The sequence below is a fragment of the Marmota marmota genome, unplaced genomic scaffold, assembly GCF_001458135.2.
Source record: "Marmota marmota marmota unplaced genomic scaffold, marMar, whole genome shotgun sequence".
Lineage (NCBI taxonomy): Eukaryota > Metazoa > Chordata > Mammalia > Rodentia > Sciuridae > Marmota > Marmota marmota.
Genome location: NW_026000130.1, coordinates 5403072 through 5429055, shown reverse-complemented (window position 1 = coordinate 5429055; position 25984 = coordinate 5403072). Strand labels below are relative to the sequence as shown.

General features: G+C 57.1%; 2 protein-coding genes across 3 annotated transcripts in view; one reads left to right on the top strand and one right to left on the bottom strand.

Moving 5' to 3' along the window:
- Nucleotides 1–15745, bottom strand: part of Mvk (mevalonate kinase) — a 24676-nt gene extending 8931 nt beyond the window's left edge. Inside the window, exons 1-11 of the mRNA XM_015500280.2 lie at nt 15613–15745; nt 14452–14543; nt 13458–13605; nt 12132–12140; nt 12032–12039; nt 11691–11989; nt 7762–7865; nt 7289–7334; nt 3962–4052; nt 3499–3615; nt 634–787 (exon numbers count right to left, since the gene is read on the bottom strand). Of these exons, the coding sequence (XP_015355766.1) occupies nt 634–787; nt 3499–3615; nt 3962–4052; nt 7289–7334; nt 7762–7865; nt 11691–11989; nt 12032–12039; nt 12132–12140; nt 13458–13605; nt 14452–14529 (1054 nt within the window). The 5' untranslated portion in view covers nt 14530–14543; nt 15613–15745. The remainder of the gene's footprint in view (nt 1–633; nt 788–3498; nt 3616–3961; nt 4053–7288; nt 7335–7761; nt 7866–11690; nt 11990–12031; nt 12040–12131; nt 12141–13457; nt 13606–14451; nt 14544–15612) is intronic.
- A 184-nt stretch (nt 15746–15929) lies between these two features.
- Mmab (metabolism of cobalamin associated B) overlaps nt 15930–25984 on the top strand; it is a 14045-nt gene continuing 3990 nt past the window's right edge. The window contains exons 1-8 of one of the 2 annotated variants that reach the window (XM_048785013.1): nt 15930–16106; nt 17641–17702; nt 19925–20018; nt 22597–22654; nt 23908–23980; nt 24185–24282; nt 24530–24594; nt 25052–25158. In XM_048785013.1, the coding sequence (XP_048640970.1) occupies nt 15991–16106; nt 17641–17702; nt 19925–20018; nt 22597–22654; nt 23908–23980; nt 24185–24282; nt 24530–24594; nt 25052–25158 (673 nt within the window). In that variant the 5' untranslated portion in view covers nt 15930–15990. The remainder of the gene's footprint in view (nt 16107–17640; nt 17703–19924; nt 20019–22596; nt 22655–23907; nt 23981–24184; nt 24283–24529; nt 24595–25051; nt 25159–25984) is intronic. The other variant, XM_015500278.2, reaches the window with a different exon arrangement.

Here is a 25984-nt window from a genome sequence, read left to right as displayed (position 1 = left end):
CCCCCCCCAAAAAAAAAAAAAAAAAACACCAAAAAGTTTAAAAAGGCGCGCGTCCCACTGAGCCAGCCTTGCCACACACTGGCCAGGTGGCGTTTCCTCCCTGAGAATGGGGACAATGACACTGCGATACCTCCCGGGAGGCTGAGCTGGAATAACCGCAGATGACATGCCTGGCCCGGCGTCTGGGACCCCACGCACGCTCCAGAAGTGTCACTGTCCCCAGCCCTGAACCAGGAGCCGGCATCAGGGGCTCCTGCAGCCCTTCCCAGGGCCCTGCTCCTCCCCGGAGGCCAAGGAGAAGGAGGAGACCCCTTCGTCTTGTAGCCAAGTCAAGAGTGGGGTGGGGCACAGAGAGGCTGACAAGGTGGAGACCCCGTTCTTGCTCTTTCTCAGGCCACAGGCAGGAGCAGCCACCATGACAGGAGCATTACCCGGGGCCAGCCCCGAGCCAGGCTCTCTAACTGCACGTTTCTCTTTGAATCTGGGCAACTTGATGCTTTACCATCCGGAAACAAAGGCCCAGAGAGGTTGATTAATTTGCCCAAGGACATACAGCCGAGCTGAAACCTATCCCTAGGCCTCTGCCCCCCAAGGGAATTCTCCAGGTGAAGCCTAAGCCCTACCCCCAGGTACCTGGCCTGAGGAGCGTGATGCCGCAGCCACCGCCGCCTGCCCCCGTGAGCTTGCTGTGCAGTCCGTGGGCCGCAGTCACTCGGCAGAGCTGGTCCAGGGAGGCGTGGCCCACGCCCAGGGCATTCAGGTGGTGCTGGTTCATGTCGATGAGCTCCTGGGGAGGACAGTCCACTGGTTCCTGCCCACTGATGAGCCAGCTAAGGCACTGACTACCAGGCACAGCCCCCAAGAACCCCTCCTACCTGCAGGACTCCCCATGGGGCCTGAAAAGAGCTGAGCTCACCCTCCTGTTCTCATCCGGGCCCTGCCCAGGAAACTGACCCTCTCCAACTGCTCAGGGATGGCCATAGGACCCAAGTTGGGTCGACCGGGTTTTCTCTACCTCTTTCCACTAGAGCTGCTAAAGTTAGTGATCGGGGGACACGGGCCTTCAGAGTTCTCTGCCTGCCATGTGCCACAGGTGGGAAAGACAGGTTCCCAACACAGTGTTTCAGCTGCTGGATCAAGCAGTGCCTGAAGCTTTGGTCTCCTCCGTTTGGAGCCAATAAATATCTTTTCTGCTAACACCTGGCTGAGACGGATTCCTGTCATTTGCAAGAGGAAAAAGTCACAAATAATATGCCACCCTGCAGCTGCCTCAGAGACTGAGCAGAATACGAACTAGGCCGCATCTATTGCAGGGTCATGGCGGGGTGGGGGTGGGGGACAGCTAAATATCTGTCTAGTTTTTTCGATTATGCAAAATAAGATCCCTGTTCTCCAAGGACCCAGCAAGATGCAGGTGGATAAACGATGACATATCAGGCTCCACTCTTCACACTTCACTTGCCAAGCGCACACACTCGCTGGGCTCTGTGCTTGGGCTCTGGGGCCTCATCTTGGCCTCTCCTTGGTCGTGTGTCCCTGGGGAGGTCCGTGGCTCTGAGCCTGTCTCCTCCGGGCCACAGAGATTATAGGGGTCTTCTGCTTCACTGCCACAGGTGACTGTGGGGAGTCTTCCGAGAAGAGGCTCCGTCACCACCATCCTGATTCTACCAAGGGGGAAACTGAGGTAGAGCGGTGACCTGCCTAAGGTCACCGTGCCAGCAGGTGCTGACTCAGCGCTACTGCCTGACATGGAGCCCACGACCTGCTGGCCAGCGCCCCTGGGCTCCCGCCCCCTCTTCTCCAGGGAACCCCGCAGCTCCGGGCTCGCTGCTCCACCAAGGCATCTCCGCTACAGCCACCTGGAGGTGGGGCCCAGCCGGCAGCCGGGAGGCTGGGGTCCCCACCCCCGTTTCCCACTCGCCCAGCACTTGTGACAGACGGACAGACAGGTATGATGGCCCCGGTGGCAGCCCCCGCGCCTCCCACCAGCCCCACTGGCTGCATGTGAGAAGACTCTGGGCCCCCACCCTGCGCCTGAGCGCCAGGTGTCACGTTGCCAAGGCAGGTTCCAGACACCTGTCACATTCTGATCCCAAATCTGTCAGGGATCAGATGACAGGTTGTGACACAGGAGAACAGCTCGCTGGTTGGAGTGAAAGCTGCCCAGGAGCAGAGCTGCACACTCCAGCAGCTGCCACGGCCCAAAATACACACAGCGTATAATCAGCTCGCTGTTCGCGGCGCTCTCGGGGCCGACGGGGTACGTTTGAGCAGTGCTCTGTCATTATTAATTTCCTTCTCAGGGGACTGTTCCTCCTTTCTACGTGGAAGGAATGGAGAGCCAGGAAGGCAAAGGCTGGGGAATTAACAGACTCCTGGAGCCTGGCACATAGTAGGTGCTCATTAAAGCTCTGCTGAGTGAAGTAATGCATGAGCCAGGCTTGCTGACCCTGGCTCGGTCACTCACTGGCTGGATGACCTAGGAGGAAGCCATTTTCTTTAGGCCTCGGGTTTGTCTTTTTGTTCTTTTTCTTTTTTTCAGTACTGGAGATTGAACCAGGGGCACTTTACCACTGAGCCATGTCACCAGCCCTTTTTAAAGATTTTGAGACAGAGCTTCGAAGTGGCCGAGGCTGGCCTCAAACTTGCACGCCTCTCGCCTCAGCCTCCCACCATGCCTGGCTTCGCCCCGTTTTCACACGTCACATGGGCAATCCGCCCGCCTCACAGGTTGACAGAAGGAGAGCTCATCTGTGAAGGCCCGGCCTCCCGGCAGCCTCCCTTGGTCACCAGGGACCTGCAGGAGTTGGGCAGGGAGGCGCCAGGCAGGGAACCCAGGAAAGGGTCAGGGCCGGAGGTGCCCCTCAGCGCTGCGCATCCCACACGGAACCCTCTATCTGCCCTGGGCATCCGCGCCACCGGCTCCTCCACGGGACTGAGTGGTGGATGGTGGCTCCTCTGCCCCAGGGCGCCCTGGAATGGCGAGCCGCAGGGCCCAAGGCCCCATCTGAGGGACCCCTGTGACCACTGCTGCAGAGCCAGGGCTGGGGCCAGGGCGCTCGCTGGAGGGAAGCAGATGGCCGTCCACAGCAGTCCACCTCCGCTGGGCCAGACGGGCCGTGTCAGGGGAGCAGCCCTTTGACTCACGGAGCTGGTGGCGCCAGGCGCTGTGCTGGTGCGTCCCCGTGGGACCTCAGGGCCTGTGGCCGCCAGCAGGGAGCACTCGGGGGCGGGGGACTCAGACACCAGCCTGCCCCAAGCAAAGCGGGGTCCCAAGTGGGGGGTCACAGGATTATGCAAATGACGGGGGGTGACGACCACAGAACAGGTCTGGAGCCTGCCTGACCCAAAGCCGGTGACATGGGCAGGCAGCAGGGACGCAGGACGGGGCCAGGCTGACGGAGCCTGAGGCCGCAGCAGCCGGGGTCTCCCTGAGCCCCAGCCCAAGCGGGCCCGGCTGTCCTGCGCCCTGTCCCTCAGGGCAGCCGCAGCTCTTACTTCCAGCACGAGGTACTGCTCGGGGGCCGGCGCCGAGGCCATCTCTCCCAGCACGTGCTCGCACTCCGCGGATATGGCATCCACGGAGGTCAGGAGGGGCTCCACGATGTCTGGGAACTGCAGGGAAGGTAGGCGGCCGGTGAGGGGCCATCCCGGGTCTGCCTGCTCTCCCTCCAGGCCGCTGTCCACCCTGCCCCAGGCTGCCACGTCAGGAGTGGCTCCGGGCTGCAGAGCTCACGTGGCCAACGACCCCCATCACCTGCTTCAGGAATACCCACCCTGCCTTCCGGCCAGACTGTAAGCACCCACAGCACCTCCTTTTCTGTCAAAACTGCCTCCCCAGGTCTCCCTGTCCCACCTACGCACCCCTCCAAAGCCCATCAACTAGAAGGACAGCTCCAAATCCAAACATGACTGTGTCCTGCCCTCCCCGAAGCCCACCCAGGAGGAGGCCAAGAAGCACCTTGATCAGCCTGTTCCTGACACCAGCAACCAGGGCCTTGGTGCTTCGTGGGACCTTGGTGTTGGTGAGCAGGATCTGGAGAGCTGGGGTCCTGCAGGGTGGAGAGGAGACAGGATGGAGGAGCTGCACCAGGACAGACAGTGACCCAGAACTCCACCCTGACAGACAAGAGGAAGTAGAGGCCCAGGGAGGTGACACTGGATTGGGGGGCACAGAGCTCCTGTCCCTGGCCACAGCTCCTCTCCCCTCCGCCCCTGGCTCTTCACTCACACAGTCATCCATTCAATTTCAGCGGGGCACCTGTGTGCTGGGCCACCTGGGGAAACCCAGCTCAGCCTGGGGACCGGGGGCAGGGAGGGGAGGAGGCGAAGGTCCTTGGAGTTGGCTGCCAAGTGGCTGAGATGGGAGGGGTAAGAATCACCCAGGGCCGAGGGGGGGGAGCAAATATTTCCAGCAGGGGAGTGCCGTGTGCAAAGTCTGGAGGAGGTGGGCGGGGGGGGGGGGGACATCTAGGTAGAAGTTCCAAGTGGCCACAGCAGAGGGTGCAAGGGGGGGGCTCAGTCACGTGGCCACCAGGGAGCGGAGCAGAGGGTGCTGGGGATTTAGACGCAGCAGCAACAGGACCAGGACGGGTCCTGCTGGCGAGGTGCAGGGGGTACAGGGTGGCAGGTGGTACGTGCACAACAGCTAGCGCGGGTGCGGGTCGAGGGTCCCTTCTCCTAAAGCGTGGGGCCAGATGTGTCTCAGACTCCAGGTTTTCCAGGTTTGGGAATATGCACAAACTCCCTGATCAGAGAATCCGAAATCCAAAAGGCTGCAACCTCTGCAGTTTCTAAGCTCAGGGCGGATTTTGGAACACTTCAGATTTCGGAGTCTGGGATCAGGGATGCGCCAACCGAAGCAGCATCACGGAGCTGGTGCGCAGGACGGCAGCAGGAGGCCGGATGCTGAGGATGGCTTCCAGCACAGCAGCCCAGCCCTACCTGACCTCGGTGGCCCCCAGACGGGTGGCCCCCAGACCAGTGGCCAAGCACCAAATGGCTGTGGTTACAGGGAGTCCATCTCCCTCTGGGCTACCCAGGGAAGGGAACGGATATGCCCAGCAAGACCCCTAGACCCTCCTGAGCCCGACTGCTCAGTAGGACACTGTCCGCGGGGACCTGAGCCACCCCCTTTTTGGAGCGCTGCAGGCTGGGGACGGAGGGCGGAGCCTCGGGACGCGTGGTGGCAGAGCGGGCTGCAGGAGCGGGGACCCACGACACCGTGGTTCACGGCTTCACAGTTCCAGATTGGAAAACCCACGGGGCTGGGAAAGGCTGCCGGGGACGGCTCTATCTTGCCGCCAGGAGCCCATGAAATTAATATCGATCCCCAGCCCCAGGCTGGCTCGCTTTGTTGTTGTTTTTTTTAACTTTACAAAAGATGAACATTCTATTTGGCTTTTCTCTTCCCTTTAAAGACAAGTCATTGCTCAAAAGGGCAGCTCCTGGAGGCGTGGTGACCCACAGACAGTGCGTTTCCCAGGGAGAAGCTCCCCCCGATGGGGCACCAGGGCTCCTCTGCGCCACCCCGGGATCAAGGTGGAGCCCGGCCTCCCGGCCCCTTAGGGGACCTGCCATCTGTTCACTGCAGTGCCCTGCAGCGAGCAGCAAAGGTCCCCGCTCTGTCCCCGCCCACGGGAACTCATCCTTCTCAGAGTCCTCTGACAAGGGACCGCCAGCCCACGAACACAGCGGCCAACACCCAGCGGCCATGGCTCAGGGCTCTGCCCTGGAAGCGCTTCGGCAATGTGGGCCTGGCCGCCCCCAGCCTCGTCTCCTCACTCCCCGTCACCCTGGCCCCCTGGCTGTCCCCTGCCTCAGGGGCTGGCACTTGCATTTACTCTGCCAGAGCCTCGCTGCCCCTGCAGCCGTGCGGCTTACTCTTCAGCCCCCTGGGCCCTGTCCACTGTGGCTCCCAGAGGCCCCTCCGGCCCCCAGGACAGCATCCCATCAGCCCCCTCAGCTCTAGCTCCTGGCCCAGCTTTGTGTCCTCCAGGCGCTGGGGACTGCCCGACAAGCCCTTTGGAGCATTTTACTTGGTGGCTGTCTCCTCCCAAGGTGAGGCCCAGGGAGGCAGTTCCCTCGAGGCCGCAGCGCTCAGCACTAGCAGGTGCTCGGTGACACCTGGGGAAGGGTGGGTCTGTCTGGTCAGCAGTTAGGCACTTTGGGATGGCGCTTCTGACATGCAAGTGACAAGATGGACCTCGGGAGAGTGACTTCCCAGGGGCACCGGCTGCCCAGGACATGGCTGGGCGCACACCCAGGCCTGGGACTCCACAGCCTCTCTGTCGTGGCTCGGCCGACAGGGGCTCCCCTGTCCCCTGCAGAGGTGGGGGTGTCCATCTATGGGGCAGGTCCCATGCTTAGGTACAACTGGCTCTTGGGAACCAGGTGAATGAAAGGCCACCACCCCTGAGGGCCATCCGCAGCTTCCGAGCCCTCGGCTGCCTTTGCTCTGACCACAACAGCCATGGCTGCCTCTGCCCGTCCCCGTGGCTCCTGAGGGCAGGGGCCGACACTCAGTCCACCGACTCTGGCCAGGGCAGAGGCCTGGACTTGCTGCCCAGATGCAGAGAAGACTCCCTGAGTAAAGAAGGAAGGGACATAGAAGGGCCTGGAGGCAGCAGCAAGGTCCCTGGGACACACTGCTGCCCAACTTGGAGGGTCAGAGTCCCCCGCTTGCCACCCGTCTGGGCCCGGGCACCTGGCGCCTCACCAGGGTGCCCACAGAACGCAGGGTGTTGAACTGTGACCGCGCACCTGGGTTCCAGTGGCTCCAGAAGGAGGGGGAAAGACCCAGAAAACAGGTGAATCGCCAATGTCCCCTCTGTCAGCGCCTCTCTCAAGCCTCCCAGAAGTGGGCTTCAGTCCTGCCTTGGCCTGCGCCCCGTCACGGAACCCTCGCTGTCCCATAGAGGGCTTTGTGTCTGTCTGTCCATCCCCCATTCAGACTGAGAGTCCCCTCTATTTTGCCAGGCTCCAGGACTGGTCACCAGGGGCACGAGGAGAGTCCCAACTCTTGTTTAGTAAATGGACAGACAAACCCGCAGCCAGGGGTCTGTGGGAATGGCTGCCTTCTGGAAGGTGGCAGGACGGCCACGCGTGGCCATCTGCGAGCTAAGGGTCCAGAGCCAGGCCTTCCTCGCTGCACCCAGGGCACTGCCAGCCAGTATGAGGCCACGCAGGGGCAGGAGCGCAGGGACAGCTGCCTGGGTGCAGCTGATCAGACGCAGCACCCCCACAGCGTGGCCCGGGGAAGGACGCAGCCGAGCCCCTGCCCAGTTACCTGTCCAAGGACGAGATCTTCCCCTGCTGGTAGCGGAGGGCTCCCCCTGGGGAAGAAGCCAGCGTCAGAGCTCGAGGGAGTGCTGCCTGTGCCCCAGGCTGGCCCCCAGGGGACCAGCAAAGCAGGACAGCTGGTCACCCCAGCCCAGCTGCAGGCGGGCCAGGAGGCAGGAAGGTCTGCGGGGACTCCAGGAGCCCCCTCCTCCTCCGCGTCACCCAGTGTGGCTCCACGGGCCACCCAGCAAAGCCGGAGCCTGGGCCTTGGCATCTAGGCCTGGCGAGAGGGCACCCAGCCTGCTCCCCACAGGGGTGGCCGCCCGGCCCCACCAGGCCCTGAGGGAGGGTGCCAGGCAGGCGGGAAGCGCCGTCTTGCTCAGAACCCGCGGACCCCCGCCTCCCAAGCCCACTGGGCCGGGGGTCTGGGAACACAGCGAGACTCCACGAAGAGCAAGGAGGCGGGCCCAGGCCACCTACCCCACGTGCTGACGGCGTTGTCCACTCCCGAGGGGTTCCCGTGGATCACCCTCTCCCCCTGGAAGGCCCACTTGTTGATGAGCTGCAGGTCCTCCTCGGACCACCTGGCGACACAGAAACACACCTTCAGCATGTGGTGGTCAGTGGGGACCGGGGGTGATCTCGGGCAGCAGAGGGCCGGAGCGGTGGCCCGTGCAGGGTGGAGCACAAGAGGCGCAGGGCTTGGGCCCCAAACCCAGGAAGCAGAGCCAACAGCGCTGACCGCTCGGCTCGAGAGCAGGCGGAACCTCCTGTCCCTTCCCTTGGAAGCTGCCCGGCGCAGTGGCGAAGCCCGGCTGGGGTCCCCACAGTGCCACTTTCTAGCTGAGTGACTCTGGGCCAGCTGCCTGACTGCTCTGGTCCTTGCCTCCCTCAGTGGAAGAAGCCCAGCTCCACCCTCCCTGGGGCTGTGGACCTGTGTGGCCAAGGCTGGCACAGTGCCCCGTAAGGCGTCCACACACAGTGGGCGGTCTCTGTCACTGGGGGACCCCTGCCTGCTCCTGAGCCGAGCTGGAGCTCAGGAACAGCTGCAGGGGGAGGACTCACACCCCGCGAGCAGCCAAACCAGCCACCGCCAACCCCACCCAGGTGCCCCAGAAGGCCCTGGGGGGCCAGGCTGGCACCCGCCGTCTCTGAACCTCCCCAAAGCACAAGGAGCCCTCCACAGAGTGGGCGAGGGCTCAGTCCCTGCCCATGTGGACAGACCCCAAGCACCACGTGGGGACAGGAGAGGTGAGCAGCCCGGCCCACCAGTTTCCTCCCTGCGGATTCCCTTCCCCACGGAACAGCAGCGGCCAAGGCGGTTGTGCAGCCTCTGCGAAGGGCTGGCTCAGGGCAGGGCAGGGGCTGATGTGGCGAGCTGGCCGGAACCCAGCGTCCCCCACAACTGCTCCAGCTCTCGCCCCAACTTCTCCGTGATTTGGAAAGAACCCATGAGTCCCTGCATATGCCTAGGGGACAGTAGGTGCTCCCCTAGGGGACAGTAGGTGCTCCCAAAACACACCAGCAGGGATCACAGCTCCTGATGCCCTCAAACCCAGTTCAAGGGCTGGGGATGTGGCCAGTGGGACAGCACTTGCCTTGCGTTTGCTGGAGAGCCCTGGCTGAGTTGATTATCCCCTCTGAGCTGGGTGCGATGGCATGCACCTGTCAGGCCAGCAACCTGGGACTCAGGAGGCTGAGGTAGGAGGATCACAAGTTTGAGGCCAGCCTCATCAACCTAGTGAGGCCCTAAGCAAAACCCTGCCTCAAAAATAAGAAAGGACTGGGGCCAGGCACAGTGGCACACACCTGTAATCCCAGTGGCTCGGGAAGCTGAGATAGGAGGATCACAAGTTCAAGGACAGCCTCAGCAACTTAGCATGGCCCTAAGCAAAAAAAGGAGACTGGGGATAAAGAGCCTCTGGGTTCAATCCCCAGTACCGCCCCACAAGATGTGTATATGTATGTGTATCTGTATGTATGTATGTGTGTGTGTGTGTATTTATACCCACCTATATACATATCTCCCTCCTGAGTCTACCTACACATATGTATATACACGTATCTCCCGAGTCTCCTTCCTCACCTGCCAAGTGAGGATTCATGTGCCTCATGCGCTGGTTGTGGCTCTGACTCAAGATGAGCTAACACTGGTCAACACCATTGAGTACCAAGTACTGAGGATTGTGCTCAGTGCCTTCTCAGATGGACCAGCTCCTGCCATCCTCTCACTAACCCTGCAGGGAAGCTACCACTATGACCCCCTTTCACCCAGATGGGAAACAGGCTCAGATGGGCAAAATATCCTCTCCAAGATCGCAGTGTACCTGTTGCTACACCAGAATCACCTCTGCCAACTTGGAGCCTGAGCTCTGCGCCATGAAACTCTATGGTGCTGAGATCCGCTCGCTCACCCGTTTGTACTTATTGAGCAACTAGTATAGACCCGTAACTAAGTTCACTGCCAGGAGCTAAAAGAGACATGGCTGCCAACTTCCTGGAGCCTGGAACATGATGGTGAACAGGGAGCCGCAAGCAATCGATTTTTAGTTACAAACAGACGAGTCACATTGCAATATTTAACTCCCAAATGAGCCCTTAGATAAGCGCAATGCCAAATGGGGGCAGAGGGCAGCCAGACAGAGGCAGGGGACGGCACCCCAGCCAGAGGGCCCTGCTGGTGCCACGCCTGGAGCTGGGCCAGGGACTGAGGGGCAGCGGCTGCCTGGGAAGCAGCAGGGATGGAGAGGGACGGGAGCTGGCGGCTGACCTCCCTCAGAGGCTGACCCTCTGGGCAAGTGGGCCTCCCCTCCTCCCCTCCACTGCAGGCCCTGCCCCAGGGGCTCAGCCTCAAGGCTCCAGAGAGAACTGGGCCTGTCCTTCAGACAGGAGAAGCCAGGGTGCGGGTGGGGCGGGGCAATGACAGGTCCACAGAGGCCAAAGGCTGCACGAGAGACCACACCTGTGCCTGTGTCACTCACACACACAGCCACCTCTGCCGGACTGCTGGCCTGCGTGTGGTCAGGGACCCGGGAACCGGCCTTCACTGATCTGGTTATGAGCAGCAACTGTCACAGGATGGCCAAATGCCAAGGACAGAAGACCCCCACAAGGGAGCCTCGGGTCCCGTCCCCGACTTCCAGATGAGGAAAGGGAGCCCCAGAGAGGAGTCACCCCGGCTACGCGGCCAGTTCACAGGCAGAGCACCGACACCCTGGAGAACAGCGCTGCCCAGAGGCGCCATCCCTTCTCCTGCAGATTTCTCCCTTGACCCACGGCGGCTGCTGCCCTGTCCCCACCCAGGGAACCCTTCTGTCGGACTCCAGCTCCATGGGGGCAGTGAGGACCCAGGTGACTTGGGGCTCCAGCTGGATTCAGCTGGATTCAACCTGCACGTCTCCGGGAGGGGACAAGTGGATGGGACAGGAGCCTTGCCTGGCGCCTCCAGGGCTGGGGGACAGAAACCCAGCCTCTCTGTGCCAGAGAGAAAAACTCCATCAGAACAAACTCAGGCAGAGGACAGAGTCTCCAGCCACAGGGGGCCCTCGTGTCCTTGGCCTCGCTCCTCTCTGTGGCCTGCCGAGGGCCGCGAGGTGTGGAGACACTTGGGGTGGTGACAGCTCCCTCCACTGGACGCCCCACGCACCTGGAGGAACCAGACTAGCCCAGCAGTCCACCTGATGGTCACGGCAGCCAGCACCACACGGCTGGTGCCCTGAGTCCCCAGCTGGGCGGGTCCCCAAGCCACATGGGCCCAGGGGACGCCCCACGATGAAGCCGTGGGGACTCTGGGGCCTTTTTCACAACCCACGAGGCCAGGACGAGGCCACGGCCGCTGAGCTTGGGTGGTGTCTCAAGGGGCCTTTCCAAGTGACAGAAGAGGTGCCCCACAGTGAGGCCAGGCCACAGCCCCCGGGAGGCGAGGACACCAGGAGACGCCCCCCAGCAGCCGCCTTCTGATCTGCTCGGGCACGTCACGCCTTTCTTCATAACCGACTGGCTCGACCGCACTGTGACCCGTGGGCACTCTCGTACCAGGCAGAGTGACCAGGCCCAGCCTCGGGAAGTGAGTCAGAAGTGAGAGGGTCCATCCGACCTATGGCCACCAACACCTGACTCGAGCTCTTCCCACCACGCACACAGGCCCTCAAAGGGCCCAGAGGGGGTGAGGGTGGGCGCAGAAGTGGCTCAGCACAGGGGTGAAGGCTCAGACTCCGGGTTCAGACAGCCGGGGCTCCAACCCCACTCTGCTGCCTCTAGCTGTGTGGACCCTGCTTGGTCTCTGTGGGCCTCAGCTTCGTCACCTGTGAAGTGCCCATGACACCTCGTGCCACAGAGGGTGGTGACGAGGTCCTGAGGAGACTCCTGGCGAGGGCCTGGCACCCAGGAAGGACGTGGACCACGGTTACCTGCTGGTGTGCACGCTGTCCTCCAGCGGGTTGGGGATGTCCTCACATGCGGTCAGCAGGGCAGCAGCCAGACACACCGAGTACGCGGCGCTGGAGCCCAGGCCGGCCCCAGGGGGCAGCTCCGACCATACCGTGATGTCCAGGCTTGGCAGGGCCCTGCAACAGGCCGGTGCAAAGTGGGACTCTCGTACAAGGACGGACGGCGAGGTGCCAAGGCTGAGTCTAGGGCCGGGGACCAGGTTCAGACTCTGCGTCTGGCCCAGTTTTCTGAAGTCAGGAGGGTTTCCTGGCCCCGGAGCCTTCCCGGTTGGATGCTGTGTGCTCCTGGTGGATTAGACAACTGGGAAATCTGTACCAGGTCCACTCAGCCACTGCACCGTCCACCCAGAGCTGTCCCTACAGGTCCTCCTGACCACCAAGCTCCCTGCTGCTAGGCCTCACCGCCCTGCTCTTGGCCCCAGCTGGGCCTCTGCCAGTGATGCCCTCGTACCTCTTCTTGCCCCCGAGAGACCCCGACCCATCCTTCAAGACCCTCTCAGATGTCACTTCCATTGTGATCCTTCTGGACCACCCACAGGGCCACTCCGAGCTGCCCTCCAGGATCCCCACAGGTGGCCTTCCCCATATCACCTCATTGCGGCACACCTGGTGGAACACTCCCGGGGAGGCCTGTCCCCCAGAGAGCTCTCCCCAGCACGTGCAGCCAGGTCTGCTGTGGATCACCACAAAGTTTGGACTCACACATCTTAAGGGTACCCCAAGCGACACCTGTCAACCTCATGCTCAGTAATTGCCAGTAAAGCATCTGCCACATATAAAAATGACAACGCCCCAAGAGCCTTCTCAGATCCACCTGCCGCCCCTTCCCAGGGTGGGGGGTTTTGAAAGACTCCCACCTACTCAAGGACACGCCCCTCCCAAGCTGAAAACCCCTGCGCTAAGCAGAGGCTCCGGAGGCTGGGGCCAGAGGATCACAAGTTCAAGGTCAGCCTCCGCAAAAGCGAGGCACTAAGCGACTTAGTGAGACCCTGTTTCTAAATAAAAAATAAAAAGGGCTGGGGATGTGGCTCAGTGGTTAAGCACCCCTTGGGTTTAATCCCTCGTACCCAAAAAAAAAAAAAAAATTGACACATAAAATGCTCACACATTCATCTTCCTTGTTGAAAGCCACATTATAGAAGGCTCTGTCTACTCCCAACCCCTAGGACCCTCCCAGAGGTCAGCTTGATGTCTATTACCTCACACATTTTTCTATCCCTTTTTCTTTCCCTGCAGTACTGCGGATTGAGCCCAGGGCCTTGCACATACTAGGCAAGCTCTACACTGAGTTACACCCCCAGCCCTCTTTTTACTTTATTTTGAGGCAGGGCCTCCCTAAGTTGCCCAGGCTGGCCTTGAACCTGCAGCACTTCTGCCTTAGTCTTCTGAGTAGTTGGAGTGCACTACCATGGTCAATGTGTTCCTATGCATTCGTACACTGACTCTCAAGTAAGTGTGCATGGATGCTATTTTACATTCTGCGTATTTTTACTGAACAGTAGGCTTTGATAATATACCCACGATAGCCCACAGATATCTGGTGCACAGTTTTACACTTTTAAATTAAGACAACTAAATAAGTGAAGCTAATTGTACGGGGTCAGAATAGAAAATACCCCTGGAATGGCTTGCTTCTGGCTCCCTCTGGAACAGCTGGAACCCACCCAGGTGCCTTCTCTCCCCCTCTCCGGGGCCCAGGCTCTTCTCACATCTGGGGCTTGCACTTACCCATGAAGCTTGTGTCCAACAGCTGAAGCCTGGCCACATCCCAGGCCTGTGTGACCCCGATGTTTGGTAAGTTGAGGCTTACTTTCCCATTGCTTTGGGGTTGAAGCCGCAGGAATGTTCTCAAGTTCAAGGCCACTGCCAGTGCTACCTGTATAGTAAAGGGCAAGAGTAGTTAGCCTGAGGGTGGGCGGGGAGGGGACCAGAGTCAATATACTGGGAAGTGAGGGCAAATACCAGCACGCAGGCCACTCCCACCCATGCCCTGGCAGACCTGGGGATCAGCTTTGCCCTGCTGTCCCACTGACCCTGGGCACAGCCACTTTCACTGAATTAGGCATTTATATCCACTTATATCTGCCTTCTCCATGGAAAACTTCAGAGGTTCTCAACACCAAGGAATTTTGCTTCCCCATGATCTCGACATTCTCAAAGAGAAATATAAATAAGAACATAAAGAATGGCCCTTGGAATGAATGAGTGGATGAGCATGAGCTTTGGGTTCAGACAGAGCTGATTCACTACAACATTTACCAGGCTGCGGGGAGCTTGGTCAGGGTATTGATTTTCTAAGCCTGAGCTTTCCCATCTGTAAATAGGAAACAAAGGGATGTCCCTCCAGGGGTAGGTGCAAAGGTTAAATGAGCTGATGCATGTTTCTGACTTGTTCGCTGGATCATCTTTCAACTCCTAAACATGGGAGGGCCCCTGTGCTCAGTCCTCAAACATCTTCTCCTGTCCATCAGCTCATTTCCAAAGTAATTTCATTCCACATGCAGGGCTTTACATATATCATCTTTTGCTGTCTTACTGAGTGAGGCCAGGGAAGCTCTTCAGTGGGCATAAGATCTGTCTTTGCCTCATCTGGCCGGGGAGAAATGAGCCTCCTCTCTGATCTGCTCCCAAGCTGTGCCTCAGAGCCTTGCTTCACCTTCTTGCCAGATCAGTGTCGGGGAGAAGTGAGATCCAATCCTTGAAAGCTCTGGGGGATTTTTACCTTGCCATGGACCACAGCATGTTCTCCATGAAGGATGACTTTCCCTGGAGAAGACACCAGTAGGACTTTGGACAACATGGCTCTTGAGAATCCTGAAAGGGAAAGCCAGAGAGAGGAACAAAGGTGCCTAGATGTCAGGACAGCAGGAAGAGATCTCAGAGGAAGCCCATATTACGCACATCTTTGTAACAACCACAACAGCATAAAGAACACTTGCTATGTACCTGAAAGTAGTGCAGTAATACGGTCAACTGGACAAATGAGAAAGACAAAAGAGTTCAAATGCCAGCTCTTCTACTCCCCAGTGATATATCATCTTTGCTAACTCACTTAAATAGCTACAAACTTCAGTTTACCCACACATTATATAGCGACAATAATGTAACCTACCTCAACACATCATTGGGAAAGTTAAGTTAATCTAAAGAAAATAGAAGTGTCTGGCATACTGTTATCACTTGATTACTGATAGCTAATTATTACTAGTTTGTTCTTTTATCACGATTACTATTGAAGGCAGAAATTCACATGAGGGTTGGGAGGGTAGGTCAGTGGTAGAACACCTTCCTAGCATGAGCAGTGAGCAAGGCCCTATGTTTGATCCCCAGCAAGAAAGAGGGGGGCAGGCAGAAGAGGGAGATGGGGAAGGGAGGGATTGAGGAAGGAAGAGGGAAAGAGGGAGAGAGAGAGAGAGGAGGAGGAGATTGATTCCCATGAAATCGTGGACGAAAAAGAACTCTTTCCTGGACATTGAGGCAGTTTCCAAGGTGTCACAATTATAAACATGGTTGCAGGAAACACCCGTCCTGCCCCGTTTTGCACACTTCAGCGGAGATTTCTGCAACAAGTGCAGCCAGTGCCTTGCTGCGTCTCCGGGTATGTAGCATTTTACACTTTTACAAATAATGCAAAATTACCCTTCGCTTAAGGCTTTTCGTGAGACACCTTATTTATTCCCGGAAGACCTCAGTCGCACTGGGAGCTAAGGACCACGGCGATCCCTGCTCTTAGGGAGGGGGACAGCCAGATTTGAGGCTGCTCACACCTCAGGACGGACTCTCAGAGTTGGGGAAACTGAGCCAACGAAGCTGGCCGCCCGACACGGGGTCGACTTTGGCCTCGGATCTCGCGCCACCCGGTCCTGAGACCCCAGCTTCTAACCTGCTGCCGCCGCCGCCCCTTCGTTCCGGAGCCTGATCTACTGCTACGGGTCTCCTCCATCCCCAAGAGCTAGTGCCCCGCGGGAGGCGGCCTCTATTTTCCGTCCAGCCAATCAGAGCACGCAAGCCGGGAACCCCTTTACGAATTGGCTTGCATTGGCCAATAGGGATCGCAACCAAGCCGTCAAGGGTCTTCCCGCCCCTCTCCTTAGGCGAACCAATGGAAAACAAGTCCTTTAGGAGGGTCCCGCCCTGGTCCGAGAGCCGCGAACCAATGGGAAACGGCATCTGAGCGGTGGCGTGGCGGCTGTGGGTGGAGTCATCCCCTGGGCCTGGACGGTGGCCTGGCTGGGTCAGCTCCCGACTAGCGGCCCAGGGCATGGCTGTGTGGGTCCGGGGAGGCCGCTTTGGCCTTCGCGGGTGCCTCGGCGCTAGCAAGCTGCTATGTCCCCGTTTTCAGAGTCGCGGCCCTCAGGGCGTGGAAGACGGGGACAGGTGAGTGTCGGGCTGGGTGGGTAACTCGAACACCTGCAGAGTGCATCGTGATGTCGTCACCTTGGGTACGTCAACATGACGTCCCCAGTGTACTGACGTCACCGTGAGCAACGTGGAAGCCAGGATTTCTTTGCCAGATTTTAATGCAGCCCAGCTGTCATCAGTCAGGGCAGGCCATGTCCCTTGTGGGCCAGGAGGACCCACAGTCGGATTTTGACCTGTCTCCAAAGCAGTTTATACAGACACACTGACATTATCTCGAGATGGCACTCATCATATGCTTTGAAATTTGCACCGCTCCCCAAGACCACCCCAGCCTCAGAACCTGTAAAATACCACGAATTAATAATGGGTTAATATATTTTATAGGTTCAGTAATATAACTTTTGAATAACCATATAATGTCACATTTTAATTTTGAGCTATGTAAATTTAATTTTTAATTTTTTTTTAATTTTTTTAGTTGTTGATAGACCTTTCTTTAGTTTATTTATTTATACGCAGTGCTGAGAAAGGAACTCAGTACTTCACACATGCCAGGCAAGTGCACTACTGCTAAGCTCCAGCCCCAACCCCAAGCTATCTAAGTTTTATGTTGCTGTTTGAAAATGTTAGTTTGGGGGAATCCTAGGGATGTAGATCAGTAGTAGAACATTTGCCTAGTATGCATGAGGACCTGGGTTTAGTCTCCAGCACTGCCAATAATTAAAAAAAGACTGAAGAGGTTGGGTTTGTGGCTCAGTGGTAGAGCGCTTGCCTAGCATGCATGAGGCACTTCGTTCGATCCTCAGCACCATATAAATATAAAATAAAGATATTGTGTCCACCTAAAACTAAAAAATAAATACTTAAAAATAAAAGGCTGTTGTTCTAAAAAAAAAAAAGTGAAAATGCTAATTTTCAAATCCTGTTTTAGTAATACTTCATTTCTAAGTGTACCTGAAGCCTTGTGGAATGGAAGTGGCCCAGTTTTCTTTCCCTCCAGGAGGCCCTGACTTAGTGGTAGAAAGTAAGAGTTTGGGGAAGGTAGAGGGAACAGTTTGGGCCCTGGAGTAGGACAGTCTTGGAGGTGAATCCAAGCTCTGCCTCTTCCTCCTTAGGAAAATGAGTCTCACTGTGAGCTACAGTTTCCTCAATAGTAAAATGAAGGTAATAGGTCGTGTCTACCTTTGGGGTTACTGAAGGATTTCAGGATAAATCCAGGAGAGAATGCCCAAAATCCACTGTGGTACAGGAGCTATGGGGAGATTAGTCAATCAGTTCTTTCAGCAGATATTCATTGAACATCTCCATTGAGCAATGCATTACATCAGCTACTCTCCAGACACCTGTGGGCAAGGTACAGAGCTGGTTCACAAAGGACTTGAAGTAGAAGGAATAGGGGGGACAGAGGTCAACAAGATATTGCCACCCAAAAGGTGGGGTGGGGGTAAGGGCTACTGCTGAGGTTGCAGGCAGAAAGCTGGGACCCACAGAGGTGCCCCTCTGTGTAAGATATCTCACTCATGACCTCTTGGTGTCTGTTTCTCATTAGGCTACAGCCTCCATCGAAGAGCCCCAAGACCCCCAAGATTTACACCAAGACAGGAGACAAAGGTAGGGTGAGGACCGGTGAAAAATGCAACAAAAGACATACAGCTGACCTCATTTCAAAGTTCTTCTAACTTCTTTGTAGCCATTAAAAAGTATGTGACTGGCTGGGTGCTGTGGCGCATGCCTGTAATCCCAGCAGCTCAGGAGACTGAGGCAGGAGGATCATGAGTTCGAAGCCAGCCTCAGCAACTTATCGAGGCCCTAAGCAACTCAGCGAGACCCTGTCTCTAAATAAAATCACAAAAAGGGCTGGGGTTCTGGCTCAGTAGTTAAGTGTCCCTGGGTTCAATTCCCAGTTTAAAAAAAAAATTATGTGATGAAAACATGTTTGGGGTTGGGGAGAGGCAGACAGCTCAGTGGTAGATCTATCTAGGTTTGGAAAAACTATGCCTATCAGAATGATACCATTTCCTGAAGTTTAAAACCATGCAGATCACATTGTTTTTTGGATCTATACTTAAAAGTATACACATACACCCAGGATATACTTAACACCATTGAACTATAGACTAAAAGAAAGACCAAAATGGTGAAGTTCACGTTAAGCATGTATTACCACCACCAAAACAAAAAGAAACGTACCCAGGGATGACAAGGGTCAGGCGGTAGTGTCAATGACTGCCAGCCAAGGACCTCCAGGGACCACCAGCAGTGAGATACAGGGGCAGTTGGCTCCTTGGCAGGAAGGAGGTGGCCCAGCATGGGACTCTGAGATGACTCCATAAAAGAATGGTGGAGGGGCGGGGCTGGGGCTCAGAGGCAGAGCACTTGCCTGGCACGCGTGAGGCACTGGGTTCCATCCTCAGCACCGCGTTAAAACATTAAATTAATAAAATAAAGGTATTATCCATCTACAACTCAACGTATATGTGTATAGATGTACAGATGTATTTACATATAAATATATTTTTTAAGGACGGTGCGGAAAGGACTCATAGGGCTGGGCTTGTGATGAGTGGCTTGGGGGGAGGGTTCAGGGAAGTGGGGCTCTGCTCTGGATGGGACGCTGTCGGAAGGCAGGGCTGATTATGTCATTGGGTATTTTAATTTTTCCCTAGAAGGTGGGAGAGAGGAAGAGGGGATACAGATGCAGCGATCACTCACACTTACCAGGAAAGCGGGTGTTGGGTATTTTCATATTGTGGAATTGCTCAGCTGTCGCCTCTTTCGTTTTGGTCCTGATCTGTCACAGTCATGGTGGACCATCTGATAGCATTCTGTGAAGTCATTTGTGTTCAGCAGAGCAGCCAACCTACCTATGAATGCCAGGCCAGTGTTGCCAGGCAGGGACCGTGACCCAGGCAGGAACCATGGCCCAGGCAGGGACCGTGGCCCAGGCAGAGGTGCGGGGGACTTTGATTTCCTGTGAGATACAGTGATGATGGACATGTAATATGTCTGAAATGGTTTTCGTCGTAACAGGCTGCTTAGTACATGCTTTTAAAGTTTAGAAGCATACCAGGGAGGAAGTGAGGCTTGCCGTCACCCTAGGACTGGTGGCTGAAAGTGTTGGCGGGGCTCTTCTAGGGCACTAGTCAAGTTTTGTCCTTGAACTGGAGGCTGATCACAGAGGTATATTTAGTTAATAGCGATTCATGAACTTGTGCACTTCAGGTTTCAGTTCTTTTCTTTCTTCTTCTTTATTTTTTTGTTTGTTTATTTAAGTACTGGGGATTGAACCTGGGGTGCTTTATCACTGAACTGTATTCCAGCCCTTTTTATTTTATTTTTTTATTTTGGGTCAGGGTCTTGCTAAGTTGCTTAGGGCCTCACTAAGTTGCTGAGCTTGGCCTTGAACCTGCCATCCTCCTACCTCAGCCTCCTGGGATTATAGGAGATTGCGGGGATGCGTGCTGGGATGCATGCGCCTCCACACCTGGGTCAGCGTTTTTCTTTCTTTTTTCAAAATTTTTTTTTTTAGACATTGATGAACCTTTATTTTATTCATTTATTTATATGCGGAGCTGAGAATTGAACCCAGTGCCTCACACAAGCTAGGCAAGTGCTCTGCCTCTGAGCCCCAACCCCAGCCCCTGGGTCAGCGTTTTCTGTGTCTCTTGAACTGCATTTTGAACACTTCAGGCTGGTGGTGGGGTTCAGTGGTAGAGCATTGTCTAGTGTGCACAGACCCTGGGTTTGATCCCCACCACTGCAACAAACAAACAAACAGAACACAGCAAGTGGGGGGGCCCTTAATTTGGGCGGCTGTATGTTTTTTTCCACAGGGTTTTCTAGCACCTTCACAGGAGAAAGGAGACCCAAAGATGACCAGGTCTTTGAAGCCGTGGGAACTACAGATGAATTAAGTTCAGCCATTGGGTAAGGGAGGTGGGACTGGCCCTGAGGTCGGGTCTGAATGGGGGGAGAGTGAAGGCCACTACCGTGGAAGTGTCTGCACTTGAGTCTGCCTGACTGGGCGCGTAGGCTGGTCAGCCCCTCAAGGTGGCTGGGCTGCAGACACCCTCCTTCCTGGCCCTGCTTGCTCCTGCTTGTCTCGCTGGTCACCGGGTGCAGCTGCCTTTCCCTCCATCCCTACCTGGATCCCTCACTGCTCAGGTGAGCACTGCACTACTGGGCTGTGTCTCTGAAGAGACAGAGACAAGTTAGTGTGATGGGCGGTGTGCCAAGTGCCATCCCGTTTGTGAGTGATAATTTTGAAACAGCCAGTGTTTAGAAGGTTGACGTGAAGAATTAGTTGGGATCAGCCAAGGCCAGGTCCCCCAAACCTCAGAGCTTAGAAACCAAAGTTATATTTTCGGCTCGTACCTCAAGCCCATGTCATGGGTTGGTGTCTCTGCTCCATGTGGCCTTGACTAGGGGACCCAGGAGGGCAGGACAGCATCTGTCTGAGACCCTACCAGTCATGAGGGCAGAGGGAAGAGGAGTCCTGGTGAAGCTCACACTGAGTCTTAGACGTCCCAGAGCCATTCCTGTGGATATGCCTGGCGTGGGTGGGGTGGGAGGGGCAGCACCTGCTGAGAATCATAGCACAGCCCCCCACGCTCAGCGCTGTGAACAGTGTGAGCACAGTATCTCGAGTGCTGGATTCCAGGTCTGACATGGCTCTGTGGTGATGGGGCACAGGAACCAGGCAGACCTGGGTTCAAATTTAGTACAACTGCCAGGTAGCTATGTGACTTCAGTCAGACCCCTGGCCTCTCTGAGCCTCAGTTACTGCTCTGTCAAATGGTCGTAGTGATCGTACCCATCTCACTGTGTACTTATGCGATTAAGTGAGATAATTCCATGTTTCCTCCCTAGGACAGTGCCCAGCTTAGCTATTATCATTATCATGATAATTTATGTGTTCATGGCTACCATTTCTCAGCAATGTGCAGACGAGGTGAGATTTTCAAGGCAGATAACGTCACGGGTGGTAGTCTTCCAGCAAGGCAGAGAAGGCAAAACCCTGTCTATGGGGCTGGGGAGACAGGATGAAGTGGGCACAGTGGAGGCAGGATGGGTGCTAACATTGGCCATTCAGAATTAGCAAATGACCTGGGTACAGTGGCACATGCCTGTCATCCCAGGGGCTCTGGAGGCTGAGGCAGGAGGACTGTGAGTTCAAAGCCAGCCTCAGCAACTTAGCAAGGCCCTAAGCAGCTCAGTGAGACCCTGTCTCTAAATAAAATGCAAAATAGGGCTGGGAGTGTGGCTCAGTGTTCGAGTGCCCCTGGGTTCAATCCCTGGTATGTTAAAAAAAAAATTAGCCAATCAGTGAGCAGCATCTTCCAACCGATGTGGGGCAAGAGGTCAGTCTAGAACCCTGACAAAGTCTGGGGTCCTTTGTCAGATATTGACCGGGCACCTCCGTGTGTCAGACACTGCAAACAGCCTCAGCCCTGTCTCCAGGAGGCCACAGACGCCAATGGGGCGCTGCCTGCGGTGGGACCCGGCAGGGGACAAGCACTGGAGGAGCCCTTGCTGGCAGACATCTCCTCGCACTGGCAGTGCCTGGCCGAATTCTGTGCTCATTTCATGCTGATTGGCGATGGCTGGGCAGGCGCGCGGGTCATTTTTGTTCTCCTTTTGTATCCATTGTCCACCTCCTCTTTCCTTTCTGTACCTGGGCAGCGGGCCTTTTGACTGGTGACCAGCTCCCTGGTTTCCTGGATTTCTGGGGTCCAGCCCATGGGAGGTGGCAGCAGGAGGCTGGAGAGGGGGTGCAGAGGTCTGAGGGCACGCAGGAGCCTGCGCTTTAGCTGGGTGGCGCCTGGTGGCCCTGGGCTCCTGCCTCACTCGCTGCCTGGAATCCAGCACTCTGCAGGGTGGGGGCGCCCTCCCCATCCCCTGCCCCTTCAGGCTCCCCCTCCTGCTAGTCTCTGGCATGATCACCAGTTCCCGTAACGGCTCACGCCTCTGAGCCCCCTGCCTTCCCGCCTCTCCTCCTCCCAGTGCACCCCGGTCCCCTCCAGGACGCTGAGGGGTACAAGAGAGAGCGGGGTGCAGAGGAGGCCAGGGGCAGCATCTTGACCAGCAACTGGGCAGTTTCCTCCCCGCCATCCCACCTCCCTCAGCCCCCAGAACCCCACCTCCAGCTGCCCTGGAAGCCCTCCTGCGCCCTGGCTGAGGCCAGCTGGGGCTCCCTCACCTCCCTCCACACTGACCTCGGCCTGCAGCTTCCCATTTGATAGAATGGTCCCCAACTGAAGTCCCCCCACTGCTGGACAGGCCTGTGTCACCTTCTGTTCCTCACCGAATCCCCACGACTCTGCCAGGGCAGGTGCCCAAAAGGGAATCACTGGGAAAACAAGTGTGAGAAGAGGCAAGGACGCCCTTGGTGTCGGCAGGAGACACGGCCCCGGGCTGCGGCTGAACCAGTGGATGGCCTCCACCTGGGGACGCGTTGGCGCAGCCCTGTCCTAGAGCCGCATCCTTTTTGTTTGTTTCCTCGCAGGTTTGCTATGGAATTAATTGAAGAAAAGGGCCACACGTTTGCCGAAGAGCTTCAGAAAGTAAGTGCCATCCTCTCGCCCCAGGTCGGGGCAGCCCAGTGGCCATGACTGACTTCCTCCTCTGCTCCTGCTCCCCTTTCATGCCTCTGGGGCTGGTCACTCCTGTCTGCATGCCTCGGTTTCCCCATCTGTGAAAAGGGGACATGTGGAGATGACCCTCCTCCTCGGGCAGGACAGAGGACAAAGTGCAGCAGCCTCTCCAGCTGCAGCTCTGCCCCGGGGGGCATTTGGCAATGCTCAGAGGCATTTGTGATGCTACATCTGGGGGGTGGGGCTGCTGCTGGCATCTGTTGGGACAGACCAGGAGCGCAGCTCAATATCCTACAGTGCACCCGTCTGTCCCCTCCACAAAGGGTGACCCAGTCCCAAAAGGCAGTAACCCCCAGGCTGAGAAACCCACGATGAAGTGCCACAGCTCGGGGACACCCTGCAGCAGTGAGCCCAGCTGGGCCTGCTCACTAGCATTTCTGAATGTTCCTTAAGAAGGAGCAGGCGGGTGGGGTGGCACATGACTGTGACCCAGATAGCCTGGAGGCTGAGGCAGGAGGATCACAAATTTGAGGCCAGCCTGAGCATCTTAGGGAGACCCTATCTCAAAATAAATTGGTAGGGGAACAGGGTTGGGGTCCAACTCAGTAATAGAGAACCCCTGAGTTTAATCCCCAGTACCTTGAAAAGGAGAGTTGGGGTCTCTGACTCCCAGAGTGAATGTCAAACACAGAGATGGGGACAGCACCTCCAGATGTACCCAAGGTTTCCATCTACATGTCTCCTGAGAGTAGACAGCCCAGGCTTGGGCTCCGGGGAGCAGATGGGCTCCTGCTCCAGAGGCCCCGCGTGCCCTAGCTGACTGTCTCCGCAGCATCCTGTACACATTGGGCTGTAGCGTCCCGTTGGCATCTCAGTCCAACCAGTCAGGAAACCAGAGCAGTCAGCCAGAGAGGAGCAGCACAGGGCACAGGTGCACGGGAGCCAAGGACAGAGCCAGAAGGTTCCTCTTAACCTCCACCGGGGCGCTCCCTGCTCACCGCTGGACACTGGGCCTTGTCCTCCCGCAGACTCTGAAACAGCCTCACAGGTCCCCTCCACAGGGCTAGCGGCCCACCACGGGGTCACGTGCAGGTTCTGTTGGTTTGTCACCTCATTGAGAGCCTGACAGTCCCACACTCTGTGGCCAGGTGGCACCCCTGCGTGTGGCTCTGTCACTTCTGGCCAGCCTCACGAGTACGACTTCACTCTCCTCTTCTCCCCAGATCCAGTGCGTGCTGCAGGACGTCGGCTCCGCCCTGGCCACCCCACGCTCCTCGGCCAGGGAGGCTCACTTAAGTAACTCTCCCACCTGCCCGGCGGGTGGGGGTCTCCTGGGAGCCCAGGGCCACGCCAGTCGGCCGTGAAGCCCCGTGGCCCCCGGAGGGAGGTTGGCCCTGAGGGTGGCTACAGTCTGAGGCCAGGCAGGCGGAAGGGACTCGGGGTGTTGCTTCGAGGGCTGGGCCTCATGGCTGGCTGTTCCTCCTGCTCCGCGACCCTCAGGACACACAGCCTTCGAGGCGGGGCCCACCCTGGAGCTGGAGCAGTGGATTGACAAGTACTCCCGCCAGCTGTCCCCGCTCACAGCCTTCATCCTGCCAGTAGGTGTCGGGCGGCCTCTACCAGGTGGGGGGGCTGCGGACCAGGGGTACTGAGAAAAGACGCGGCCTTTCCACGTCCCCCTCAGTAGCCCTTAATAGCGACAGAAGCTGTCCTCCAGCCCCAGGTCCCTCCAGCCTCTCTGACCCCTCCCCAGCCCTGTGCCCGATGGAGGTGCATCTCCAGGGTTGCCCAGTAGGGCCCCCCAGGCCAAATATCGCCCAGCCAACACCCACTTTCTCCTTTCAGTCGGGAGGCAAGAGTAGCTCTGCTCTGCATTTCTGTCGGGCCGTCTGCCGCCGAGCTGAGAGACGGTAAGCCCCCCCAGCTGAGAGATGGTAAGGGCCCCCCTAGCTGAGTAAGGTGTTGTGCCCCCCCCCCACCTGGCTGAGATGTGAGCCCCGGGGAGCGGGCCTTCACGGCAGGCAGGAGGCAGGTGTGGCTCCCTGTCCAGAGGCAGCTCTGCTCCTGGAGACTTTCTCAGCGGGCCAGGGCAGGCCAGCCCCGAGCCCCGTCCTCAGAGCCCACCTGCAGAGGGGAGACAGAGGCAGAGAAACCAAGGGCTCACTACCCGTGGGCCAGAGGGGCCTGCCTTTCTCCTGAAAGCAAGAAGAAGCCAGTGATGGGTCCCGGCTACTTGAAATAGTGGCATAAAGGACTCCTTTAGCTCATAGAGAGAAGGAGGGGTGTGGGGGCTGCCTGGCTGCGGGGGCCCTGGGTAGAAGTGGTCATAGCCCAGCCACCAGCTGCCTGGGCCTTTCCCCCACTCAGAATGGAAAGCCACCAACAGACTTTTCAAGGACTTGCGAAGTGCCCAATCACACCCCTCCTCAGCCCGGCTGTTGCCCACCTGGAGAACAGAAAGACAGGTCCCCCAGGTACAAGCCACCTGTGGGCCAGGTGCTCTGCTCATAATCTCATAGGTTCCTCATTAGAGCCCTGAAATACATGGCAGCCCCTCTTTATAGGAGTCAGGAAATGGGCTTAGAGAGGTGACATCATGACTAGGGTCACCAAGTGGTCCCTGCAGAGTGCAGAGTGTAGTTCAGCCCAGGTCTCTCCAGCCAAACCCTGAGCTCTCCATGACCCCACACGACAAAAGCTCTGTCCTTCATGAAAGGCTCTTGGTCCAAGACAGGCAAAGGAATCCTGGGTAACAGAAAGTTTTAGCTTCAAAAGCAAAAAATATGCTAGGCCCAGTGGCACATACCTGTCATCCCAGGGACTCGGGAGGCTGAGGCAGGAGAACGGTTAGCTCAACGCCAGCCTGGGCAACTTAGGAGGACCCTGTCTCCAAGTTAATCAATTAATTAAAAGGGCTGGGGATGTAGTTCAGCATTAAAGTCCCCTTGAGTTCAGTCCCAAGCACAGAAGAAATCAATTAAAAATAAAAGTTAAATAAATAAGGGGTTGGGGATTTAACACCCCTGGGTTCAATCCTCATAAGTATTGAACAAAAATAAAAAAGCAAAACATGTCATTTGTTCAAAGTCACGTACATCAGTAGAGCTCATAGCAGCAAGAAGTCAGAAACCTCCCAGAGGCCCAGTGAGGGGAGGGCTGAGCAGATGGAGGTCCCAGAGGCAGGCGGCCACTGCTGTAGCCATGAGCAGCAGACTATCTGGGGGGGAGGACAGTGGCTGGGACACTTCTGGTAAAGAACCTCCATGCTGAGTGGGAGGCGCCCCCCCCCCCAACCCCCCA